The sequence below is a fragment of the Alosa sapidissima genome, chromosome 3 (genome assembly GCF_018492685.1).
Source record: "Alosa sapidissima isolate fAloSap1 chromosome 3, fAloSap1.pri, whole genome shotgun sequence".
Taxonomy (NCBI): Eukaryota; Metazoa; Chordata; class Actinopteri; order Clupeiformes; family Clupeidae; genus Alosa; species Alosa sapidissima.
In genome coordinates this window covers 9,075,180-9,087,496 of record NC_055959.1, presented here as the reverse complement: position 1 = coordinate 9,087,496, position 12,317 = coordinate 9,075,180, and the positions used below count along the sequence as shown (strand labels likewise).

The 12,317-nt window shown below is 40.9% G+C and overlaps 1 protein-coding gene across 1 annotated transcript; it reads left to right on the top strand.

The window, feature by feature from the left end:
• Positions 1–21: 21 nt before the first annotated feature.
• flii (FLII actin remodeling protein) lies at positions 22–12,307 on the top strand. The gene is made up of 30 exons (XM_042084991.1): positions 22–131; positions 1,140–1,250; positions 1,346–1,417; positions 1,579–1,659; positions 2,064–2,149; positions 2,272–2,433; positions 2,544–2,647; positions 3,166–3,341; positions 3,544–3,701; positions 3,796–3,880; positions 4,242–4,389; positions 4,559–4,692; positions 5,000–5,212; positions 5,310–5,489; positions 5,919–6,001; positions 6,093–6,167; positions 6,276–6,359; positions 6,826–6,997; positions 7,240–7,344; positions 7,520–7,711; positions 8,042–8,230; positions 8,777–8,916; positions 9,169–9,385; positions 9,565–9,719; positions 9,863–9,923; positions 10,008–10,136; positions 10,251–10,357; positions 10,466–10,571; positions 10,840–10,905; positions 11,026–12,307. Exons 1-30 carry the CDS (start codon positions 69–71, stop codon positions 11,158–11,160), a joined length of 3,789 nt encoding a protein of 1,262 aa, XP_041940925.1. The 5' UTR covers positions 22–68; the 3' UTR covers positions 11,161–12,307.
• Positions 12,308–12,317: the final 10 nt, after the last annotated feature.

The following is a 12,317-nucleotide window of genomic DNA, read 5'->3' as shown; positions in this document are numbered from 1 at the left end:
GCAGGGTCTTGTCAAATTCTTGAACACTACCAGAAATAGCCTGAAAAGTCTGTCAACCTGAATCCGTCATGGCTGCTACAGGAGTTCTCCCCTTTATCAGGGGGGTAGACCTAAGTGGGAACGATTTTAAAGTAAGGCCCTTTTGTTGATTTGTAAATGGTTGATTAGAAGCTAGTAGTTTGTATTTATGTCGGGTTAGGTTTTGTATTCTTCTGAATGTTAGTTAGCCTTAGCTTGCTAGGCATAAGGGCTTGATAACTGTGGCTAACATGAGCTAGCTATGATAGCATAATATAAGCAGTTATCATGTAAAACTAGAAGCCTAACCTAGCTCTCTAGCTAGCTGCCAGGGCGGTAGCAATCGACTGTCATAAATTGCATGGGAACACAAGTGTTCTCAATTTAAGGCATTTTAGTTTTGTTTGCTCAGACATTGGTCATTTAATAGTAGGAAGGTAAATATCGACGCCTGTTTCAGGAATATTACTTATATTGGCGTCTGTCTTATAGCGTTAGTGTCTGGGCTAAGACAGGCATAACGTTAGCACATTAAAAGTTGGTCGGTTAGCTGATGTTAGCTGATTGATTAACGTTACCCCTTGTCTTGTGCCGCTGCTGATCTGTTATAAGTTCATCCTATTCATTTAAATAAGCAGATATGCTCTAAGTAAGAAACTAACGAAGAATAACAAAGTAGGTTAATATAGCTCGAGGTCTGCTTTCCAACAGCTGTGTATTTACAGCTAACTGGGTTTCTCAACATTGTTGAGTGTGGTTGGTGTGAACGTTAGCAGTCTCTGATGTTAGCCAGCCTGTCTTGTGTTTATGTTGTCTTTGGTGGACGTTGTTTTTTGTAGTTATGCTACCTCATGTTATGAATGCTGTATATTTAAGCATATTTAACCACTACCACGATACTGCTCAAGTCCTGTTGGAGAAGTTATAGTCTTTGTCTTAGTGTAAGAAATAGCGTTGCTTTAGAGGCACACCCACAAGTGAGTCAGGAAACGGCATGACATCATTTCTTTCTTGAATGTTTCAATCCATTGATTTGTAGTATGTCACCACTATGCACATTAACTTCAGAAATGGCCGTCCCGGCGTTTATTTTGACTCTAACCATTATGTCTTGATTTCAGGGGGGCTACTTTCCGGAGCATGTAAAATCTATGTCCAGCCTGCGATGGCTGAAGTTAAACAGAACAGGACTTTGCTATCTTCCAGAGGAGCTGGCCTCCCTCCAGAAGCTGGTGATTACAGTATTTTTAGCTATTTTGAAATACGCTACTACCATTATTTTAATTATTTTTCTTTTCATAACTTTTTGGTTCTTTTTTTCTGTTAGGAACATTTGTCAGTGAGTCACAACAGCTTGACAACCTTACATGGAGAGCTCTCCAGTCTTCCCAACCTAAGGGTAATAGAAATAATCATTTTGGCATATCTTAGGCCGACATGGATTATTTGTCAACACATCTGTGTAGTTTAGCCTCATATGTGAATTGTGCGAGTTCTAATATAATAATCCTTGTCTTCATAACTTTACGCCTATTTTATGCCTCTTTTTTGACACCCAAGGCTGTTGTGGCAAGAGCAAACAACTTAAAGAACACAGGAGTTCCAGATGATATTTTTCAGCTGGATGACCTCTCGGTACTGGTATGTAAACATTCCCCCTTTCTTTTACCACATACTGGGGTTTTGTCTTGGAACACCACTTGTTAATCTGTTAAGTGTGCAACTTCTCAGTTGCCTGTTTTCATTGCCCTTGTTGCGCCCTTTGATTTTATGAGGACGCCTCTGTGTGAGGAGGAATAGCCAGATGTATAACCCAGTCTATTTATAACAAAGATACTGCAAGGCTTAAACTATTCAGGCACTGTGCCTAAATTCAGGCGTGGGCTGGGCCGTTACGATTTGAAAATAGGACATTGTATATGACTGCTGTTTTGATAACTTGAGGTACAGACATTTTCCTTGCTTTTTAAGCCTTGATACTGTGAAATGCTTTTTTTGGATTAGAGACATAGCACAAGGATTAAGCCATTTTATATTCTTCTCAGGATCTGAGCTATAACCAGTTGACTGAAATTCCAAGGGACCTGGAGAATTCCAGGAATATGCTGGTTCTTAACCTCAGTCACAATGGGTGAGAAACAACAACCTACCTGATAGACATGGTTATCATGTCGGTCATGACTACTCTGTACTTCGATGTATTTACTATTTCCCTTTTAACTTATTATTTTCTCCTTTCCCCCTCTACTCTAGCATTGACAACATACCAAACCAGCTGTTCATTAACCTAACCGACCTGCTGTACTTGGACCTAAGTGACAATAAATTAGATAGCCTGCCTCCCCAGATGAGACGTTTGGTTCACTTGCAGACGTTAATACTGAACAACAATCCTCTTATGCATGCCCAGTTAAGGTAAATAAGAGCCATTGTTGATATACAGCTAGTTATTAGCATGCTACAAAAGCATGTGTTATTTGTTGAAAACATGCCTTACTGATTCGGTCTTTCTTTTTTATGAACAGACAATTGCCAGCCATGGTTGCTCTTCAAACCCTACATTTGAGAAACACGCAACGCACTCAAAGCAACATGCCCACCAGTTTAGAAGGCCTTGCTAATTTAGCAGGTATATACAAACATGTTATTTGAGTGGGGCGTGAAATAGGCTAAAGCAGAACCCCAACCTGGTCTGCTGACCATTATGTTGAAATCATGCTGAGCCAGAATTCCTCTCAGTGGTTGTAACAGGAACCTGATGCCATTGCCATGAACTGAATGCAGAAAGATAAAATCAGATCTAGGCTGAAACTGGACATATTTTACATGTAACAATGGCCTCACAAGCTATTCACAAGGACATTTCAATGTTGATCTCTAACCCTTGATCATTATGTTTGGGGAGGGGTGTGCACATATGGTGGATGTAGATAGCATTGTATTACAGCAGCATTGACTCATGGGTATTAATGGGTAATGAATGTTCGCATACAGTACAACTGTTGGATGCATTGAATTGCATGCAATCAGGAGAACAATAGCAATCACTCACTGGAGTTCATTCATTCCACTTAAATTGCTAATGCTATGAAGAATGAGTATGGTACCAACCTGTGACTTGTGTGTGTGTGTGTCCCTTATTTCCAGATGTGGATCTGTCCTGTAATGACCTGACTAGGGTACCAGAGTGCCTCTACTCCTTGGCCAGTCTGAAGCGCCTCAACCTGAGCAGCAATCAGATCTCTGAGCTCTCCTTATGCATTGATCAGTGGACACAGCTGGAGACACTAAACCTTTCCAGAAATCAGCTCACTTCACTTCCGGTAATGACCATCCTTGCTGTTTTTGTATGTTTGAAACAGCATGCCCAGATTTCAAGCTTATTATTTGTCAGTAATACTTTGTAGTTGGCCAGATTACAGTGCTAGAAGGGCTGCTATTGAATCGTAAGATCATTCAGGTTTGTGAGACTACTCTACCTAATTTCCAGAGATGTCCTTTTCTCCTTGTCTGCTTCATTCACAGTCTGCCATCTGCAAGTTGGCCAAGTTGAAGAAGCTGTATGTGAACTCTAATAAGCTTGACTTCGATGGATTGCCATCTGGAGTTGGGAAGCTGTCAAACCTGGTGGAATTCATGGCCGCTAATAATAACTTGGAGCTCGTACCAGAAGGGTTATGCAGGTGTGTGTTTCTGATGCTTTATCTTCGGAGATGTTGTACAGTTAGATGTGGTGTATTTTCCTGTGTTGACACATGGCATTAATCTCTGCAATAGGTGCGGCAAGCTGAAGAAACTTGTGCTGAACAAGAATCGCCTTGTGACATTGCCAGAGGCTATCCATTTCCTTACTGATTTGGAAGTAAGTGTGATCAAAACTTTTAAACAGCTTCTTAGGGCACTTGGAGGCTTACAAAAAAAGCCCATACCTGTGTTATTTCTCTTGCCCACTAATTACATCACCTGCCTCATAAACATCAAGAGATGGTGCAACATCTTTCCTCTCTGTTATTTCTCTTTGTTTGTAGAGCTCTTTGTATGTTGTGTTTGCTTATGTTACATGGAAATTGAGATTTTGAGATAGATGCTCATGCAACTTTGAACAACGTTGGTGATGGTATTCCCTGAGATTAGAGCAAACAAAACAGAAAATGGTAGTTGTTCTGAAGTACTTTATTCTCCAGGTTTTATGGACTAGTGTGTAACTTAAATCTTGTTTATAGGTTCTGGATGTCCGAGAGAATCCTAACCTGGTGATGCCTCCCAAGCCAGTGGATCGGACAGCTGAGTGGTACAACATTGACTTCTCCCTGCAGAACCAGCTGCGTTTGGCTGGAGCCTCACCGGCGACTGTGGCTGCAGCAGGTGGAGGTATTGTTTAGGTTTTTTGAGTTTTAACTGCCATTGTTCTTAAATTAATCTTTATCTCTCTTGTGTGACACACACACCTGCAGGTGACCTCCCATGCTGGCAATGTTTGTAATATTTTTTCCCCCTATCCTGATGGTGTCTGACCCTGTTATGCCTGTTGCATGTATAGGAACCAGTCAGCGAGATCCACTCGCCAGGAAGATGAGACTGAGGCGACGCAAGGACTCAGCCCAGGATGACCAGGCCAAGCAGGTGCTGAAGGGCATGTCGGACGTGGCCCAGGAAAAGAACAAATCCATTGAGGTAAGAATATTCAGCACGCTCAGCACACATGCAGTGCAGTTACCTAAGCCTAACTTTCGTGTGCCTTGAGATATGAAAAATGAAGTAGAACATTGCTGATGCAAGTCCACCTTTATAAGGCCCCTATTTTAAGATATTTTAAGAATGTCATTGTTGCTTAGCACAAATAGCACCAAGGACACCAAGGATCTGGAATTAATTGTCAGTTAATTCCAGAAAAGATATCCTCACAAGTATGTTGTATGAACATAACTACATGAAGTGCATTTCCACTAAAGTTGGACCTTGGTCTCTTGCGTATCATCAGGAAAACGGGGATATGAAATATGGGGACCTGAAGACGAAGCGCTGGGACAAGCAGCTGGAGAAGCCTCACCTTGACTATTCTGAGTTCTTCACTGAAGATGCTGGTCAGATACCTGGCGTCCAAATATGGCAGATTGAGAACTTTGTGCCCATGCAGGTGGAAGAGGCCTTCCATGGAAAGTTCTACGAAGCTGACTCCTACATTGTGCTTAAGGTTGGACCCACCACCCAGTCTTTAACATGTATTGAACACGTATTTATCTTCTCAAAATTGGGAACATGTTTTCATGTTCTCTCTGTTTGTTTTCCAGACAAGCTTGGATGACAATGGTGCCTTGAACTGGCAGATCTTCTATTGGATTGGGCAGGAGGCTACTTTGGACAAAAAGGCCGGCTCTGCCATCCACGCTGTCAATCTGCGCAACTACCTGGGAGCGGAATGCCGGACAATCCGTGAGGAAATGGGAGATGAGAGTGAGGAGTTCAATGCAGTAAGCATAGTGACTCCCTTTTCGACTATTCTGAGGAAGCTAGAAAACCCCAAAACAAGGGATTGCTTTCAGCTATTGTTTAGGTTATTTGCTTATCTATCGGTGTGTTTGTATTGTAGGGACCTTAGCTATCAATTCGCCTTATTCAGGTGGCGGCCAATGTAAACCAAAACATCTGATTCCCCATTAATATTGTTGGTGACCAAAATGTAAAGATATTACAGGAAAAGTATTGCACACAGTCATCAAAGTTTTCTTCCGCTTTTGTGACCGCTGTTCTCGTACATTATTCCAGGAAGTAATGGTTTGGCATTCTGCCATATATTATTTCTGGCTGTAGAGCATTCTGATAACACAGTGGTTTTGTGTAGTTTAGAATGATTATTGACCTAGTTGAGTAAACTCAATTTACATGCTTGTAACCCGCAGGTGTTTGATAATGAAATCTCATACATTGAGGGAGGAACTGCCAGTGGATTCTACACTGTTGAGGACACGCAGTACCCAACAAGGTGAGGGGGAAACGTTGCTTGAAGACTTAAGATGGAACAGGTGCAGGGCACGTTCCACTGTTACTCACCTTAAGCTTTGTTTTGACTACAGGCTGTACCGGGTGTATGGAAAAAAGAATATCAGATTGGAATCTGTCCCTATTAAGGCATCCTCCCTCGACCCACGGTAAGCCCCTGACTATCTCTAATCCTTCCCTCTGTAAACAAGGCTGCCCATTGGTCCTTGTGGCTTTGAAGCCCTTATCATGCTTATCACATGCCTTGTTTGTCTCAGGTTTGTCTTCTTGCTGGACGCTGGCTTGGAGCTCTTTGTGTGGAGAGGTGCAAATGCCACACTTAGTGGCACCACAAAAGCCAGGTAGGCCCCGAACTAAGCTGTGACAATACCTCTGTTGTGGTCTCCAATGCTTCCACCAATAGTGACCCTCAATGCGAGTATAAACACAAATAAGATTTGCCATACAATCCTTTCGGCATCAGATTTCTATGCACCATCAATGTAATATTATGTCTCCACTAATATACTGTGTTGTTTGCAATAGTTGATATTTTTTTAATAAATGGAACATCAACATTGATGTTCCATTTATTAAAAAAATATCAACTATTGCAAATTTGCAATTGCAATTTGATCTTACCTGAGAAGTGAAGCCATAGCGCAGTGTTAACACCATATTGTGTCATCAGACATGTCACATACCAGTTGAGTCCACCTTGTTTTGTAGACAGTTAACCTAGACAGCCATGTTAAATCACTGAAACCTATAGTTGTGCTTAGTTTTCCATCATCGTGGAACAGTTGCATCATTGTTGTGTCCCAACAGATTATTTGCAGAAAAGATCAACAAGAATGAGAGAAAGAGCAAAGCTGAGATCACAACACTTATGCAGAATGCAGAGCCCCCTGAGTTTTGGGAACCACTTGGAGGTCAACCCGAGGAGATCAAGAAGCATGTTCCCGACGATTTTGCTCCAATTCGGCCCAAACTTTACAAGGTCTGGAGCTCTCTGTGCTCTCTTGTGATCCACACAGAGCTCAAAGTTTTCAGGCACTCGGCGTGGCCAGGCCATTTAAAGATTTGAAAACAGATCATTTTATATAACAACTTTCTGATAAATTCAGGCACATACATTTTCCTCACTTTGAGCCCTGTTTACACCTTGTTTACCCCATCAAAATTTAGAATTAAGTTCTAGTGAATTATTAGACTTGTTGAAAACAATTGTTGTTATGTTAGGTTGGACTGGGCTTGGGATACTTGGAGCTTCCCCAGATCAACTACAAGCTCTCTGTGGAACACAAAAACAAGCTCAAACTGGATGTCATTCCTGAGCTCAGACTGGTAAACATCTTCTAACTGGTCTATAAAGTCAATGTAGTTCAAGTCAATGTAGTCAATAATAATAGTAATAAATAAAAAAAATAATGCTAATTAAAATAATAAGTAAATCATGTATCTCTTGCTCTGTGTTTATGTTTGTGACCATTGTAACTCACTCTCTTGCTGTCGTTTCCAGCTGCAAAGCCTTTTGGACACCAAAGGAGTCTACATCCTGGACTGCTGGTCTGACGTGTTCATATGGATCGGACGCAAATCTCCAAGGCTGGTCAGAGCAGCTGCGCTGAAACTGGGACAGGAGTTATGTAGCATGCTGCACCGGCCCAAACACGCTGTGGTCATCCGGAACCTGGAGGGGACCGAGAACCAGGTAAGCCCCTGGTTTAAGAATGACATGAGATTTCATAGTATTCTTTCATTTGATACTTTGCAACTATGTCATCAGTGAGACAGAGGAAGGAAAAAGAAACAATACTTGATCAAACAATAAAATGAAAAACAAAAACTACAATTCAACCTAACAGGAAAATGTTAAACCAGTGCTTTTTTTGTTTATTATATTCTTCAGATTAAAAAAAGAGTTTAACACATCTATGGCTATGTGGAGGTGTTTTGATATTTGTGTATTGAGGCAGTGGTTTCACTGTTTGTCAAAATTCATTCATTCATTATTTTTTGTCACCTCAAACCCACTTTGAAGGTGTTCAAGTCCAAATTCAAGAACTGGGATGATGTGCTGAAGGTGGACTATACTAGGAACGCTGAAAGTGTCCAACAGAAAGATAACCTGTCTGGTAAGGTGAAGAAGGATGCCGAGCAGAAGGATCAGATGAAGGCAGACCTGACAGCCCTGTTTCTTCCTAGACAGCCCCCAATGCCCCTCAGTGAGGTAACCAATCAAGAACCGGTATTTTGATGTAGTGTTCTGACATTTTACATTTATCACATTTTCATGCCGGGAATAAACGTTTTTGAATCAGTTTATTGCCCAAATTCCGTTTATGTCAATATTCCGTTTAACCTGTTTACATGCAAGTAGAATGTCACGTTTTGGCCATATTCCTGTTTACATATTATTATTCCGAATAAGTCGGCGACGCAGCCTGAAAATAGGCATTCTTTGTGAATTGAGCATGCGCAGGCCTACAACATTCTGGGAGCATATTCTGTTTAAGGTGTTTTCATGACCCGATATTCCGTTTAAAACAGGCATATGCTAGGGTGTGCAAACGGTTTATTACTAAACCAAATATGGCCTTTTCGGTTTATTTCAATCAGAATAAGGTGCTTACAAGACGCATGCATATCCGGTTTATTCCCAATACACTGATTTGAAACTTTTTATTGGCTGCATGAAAACCAAATGTAAACACGCAACGCAGGCAGTGTGTTCAAGCCGCTAGTCTTCGCTTTTAATTCTTATCTCTTCACTCAGGCTGAGACGATGATGGAAGAATGGAATGAAGATTTGGATGGAATGGAAGGTTTTGTTCTGGAAGGGAAGAAATTTGCGCGCTTGCCAGAGGAAGAGTTTGGTCACTTTCATACCCAGGACTGTTATGTGTTCCTATGCAGGTAAACATGGCTTTCTTTTGTCCTGCTTTTGTCCTGCAGTCCACAATTCTAATCCAATACGCAAACCAAGTGACTCAGGACCTGGATGTGATTTGATTAGCTTGCGAGCTCTAATAGCAATAACATTGTACCAGAATCGTGTACTGTGGATTTAAGTCAAGAGTGCATAACCATCGTCTAAGTTGCAACTTCTACTTTTTGGTTGTCAATAGACGGTGATAAATTGATGTTTTTATTCTGGTGATTGCCCAGGTACTGGGTGCCTGTTGAGTACGAGGATGATGCAGAGAAAGAGAAGAAGAAGGAGAAAGGGGAAGATGATGCTGATGATGAGGAGAAGCAGCCGGAAGAGGACTTCCAGTGTGTGGTGTACTTCTGGCAAGGCAGGGAGGCCTCCAACATGGGCTGGCTCACATTCACCTTCAGCCTGCAGAAGAAGTTTGAGAGTTTGTTTCCCGGCAAGCTGGAGGTGTGTGTGTGTCCCCTTTTCAATCATCCCAGTGGTTTTTTTTTTTTGTTTTGTTTGTTTTTTTGTCTTGAGCAGTGATCATAGAGATCAGACTAGGGGGTGTGTTGTAGAATGGTTAATCTTTATTTTCTGATGACTCTTGGATTGGGTTGGAGTAATGTGATCTTTCTCTATTCTAGGTGGTCAGAATGACCCAACAGCAAGAAAACCTCAAGTTTCTTTCTCACTTCAAGAGGAAGTTCATCATCCATAAAGGGAAGAGAAAGTTAAAGGTGGACAATGTCCAGCCAAGTCTGTACCACATCAGGACGAATGGCAGTGCCCTGTGTACTAGGTAACCATAAGCTACTCTTTACTAACTGGCTAGTTACCAGTGATAGTTGAGCAGTAAATCTTGGTCTAAGTAGAAAATGTTTGCCAAACATTTTCCTTTCTGTTATGAATGGACAGTGTTAATATCCTGTTTTTGAATTTCAGGACGATTCAAATACTCACCGATTCAAGCAACCTCAACTCAGAATTCTGCTTCATATTGAAGGTATGTTTATATTTGTGCTTATGCCCTGTTAACCATTTATAACAATAACCAGTGTCCAATAGCTGTTTGTTTGGCTTTCTGCAGGTGCCATTTGAGAGCACAGACAACCAGGGAATAGTGTACACGTGGGTTGGCCGAGCTGCAGACCCAGATGAAGCCAAACTCGCTGAGGACATCATGAACTGCATGTTTGATGACACCTACAGTAAGCAGGTAAAATGAATAATCAGCAACAAAGCTGATTGAGTTAACCATCTTTTTAAGAAGACATTCGGTAGAAAATATTAAAAACAAGTGCTGACCTGTCACCATTCTAATCATTGCTAGGTGATAAACGAGGGAGAAGAGCCTGAAAACTTCTTCTGGGTTGGCATTGGCTCACAAAAGCCTTATGATGAGGATGCTGATTACATGAAATACGCAAGACTCTTTAGGTTGGTATCCTATTAATTCTCTTTTTTTTCACAATTTGGTGATGTTGATTTTAAAGGCAAAAAAAGTGTCTGGCCTTGATTATTTGTCTGTTTACTTGCATGCTTAAGGTGTTCCAATGAAAAGGGATACTTTGCTGTATCTGAGAAGTGCTCGGACTTTTGTCAAGATGACCTTGCTGATGATGACATTATGCTTCTGGACAATGGAAAAGAGGTAAACTTTTCTCTGGGGGTGATGTTATCATGTAGCTGATTCAGAATTCATCTGCATTGTATAAAGTTTCTTTGGAAAGAGGATGTTTTGGCCCACAAGTCACTCAATGTGTTTGCAGTGCAAGTGTATTGTCTATCTAGCTTTGTTCGTGAGTCTTTTTGTCTATGTCTTTGTTTCGTCTTTCTTTAAGTGTGAATATAAAAAGATGCAAGAACACTGTTCATTTTGAGGATTTGATGATGCCACGGTGTTTCTTATTTCCTTCCAGGTTTACATGTGGGTGGGCACCCAAACCAGCCAAGTGGAAATCAAACTAAGTCTGAAAGCTTGTCAGGTGAGATCAAACGGTCAACATTTTAACATCAACAGACCTAATAAACTGTACACTGAAAACAAGTCAGCTGTTCAATACACTTGGGAATATGACATGCTATCTACCTGTCATTTGTATCAGGTCTACATCCAGCACATGAGGTCCAAGGATACGGAGCACCCGAGGAAGCTCAGACTGGTGCGCAAGGGCAACGAGCCCCATTGCTTTACACGCTGCTTCCATGCTTGGAGCACCTTCAAGACCGCCCCTGCATAGAGCCCTCAGGAGGTCTTTCACCGCCGACCCTACAGCCACCTTGCTCCACAGCCCGTAGACATTTACACTGCAAGAAACCCTCTGTTCCCATAGGACATTGCAATATATATATATATATATATATAATCATCACCTTTCTTCACAAGGCTTGTATACATGTATGGTACGTTTGCTATGGATTTAAACAATAGAGATTTATTTTTACGTGTTTGGTGGTTAGCCTGCGAAGGGTCATAGAGATCATTTCAGAGGTCAGATGCAATATCTTAGAGCTCATATATTTTAAAGTGATATCTTCAAGGAATTACTCTTTTTTTTCTACAACATATCCATTAACAAACAAAAACAGAAAGAATTTATAATGAATGTGGGAAAAATGGAAATGGTGTATTGATGCTTCAGCGTCGGCAGGATAGCTTGTATAAACTGCTGTGCATATATTTCTGTTGAATGTTTTTGTATTTTTTATTATTTTAAGTTCCATATCAAACAGATGTTTTAGAGGCTTTAGTCCACATTATGGAAACATAAAAAAGATGCCTATATAGAATGAAAAGCACAAAGGAACCCTTCAGTCATGCATTCCTGTATGTGGTTTGTGCCATTAACAGCTGATATGGTTTGGATTATTTTGCATGAGAATGCCGTCCTAGCGATTATGTGAGCCCTTGCCCCACTGTATGGGAACATGACTGTGCCAAGAAGGACTGGTGGGGAAAAGGCTGGTGTGTAAGGGGCTGACTTCCCCCACATACATTGGGATACAATTAGCATGTTGTTACATGGTTAAAAGCCCCTTACTATCTCTACAAAATGTATGGCTGCCTCAAGTGTAACTTAAGATTGCCATGATGTAAGAAATAAAGTTAAAAGAATTGTGGTCATGCCAGGAGATCGATCACAAGTGAGAGATATTTCTGCTAGTTAGAAACAAAACAGTTTTGGTATGCATTTAATATTTTCACCACTTTATAATATAAGGCAAAATATGCTCAAAAGCCACTGTCTCATTTTGTCCCACATCCTCTTTAATATCTAAATAATTACGTGCTTTAATTGCTATTTGTAAAATATTTCTTGCCTGTAGACCCACCTGCAGATGCTCTATTTATGTATTTTATATGGAAATAAAGTTTCTTCTAAAATATGTCATATCA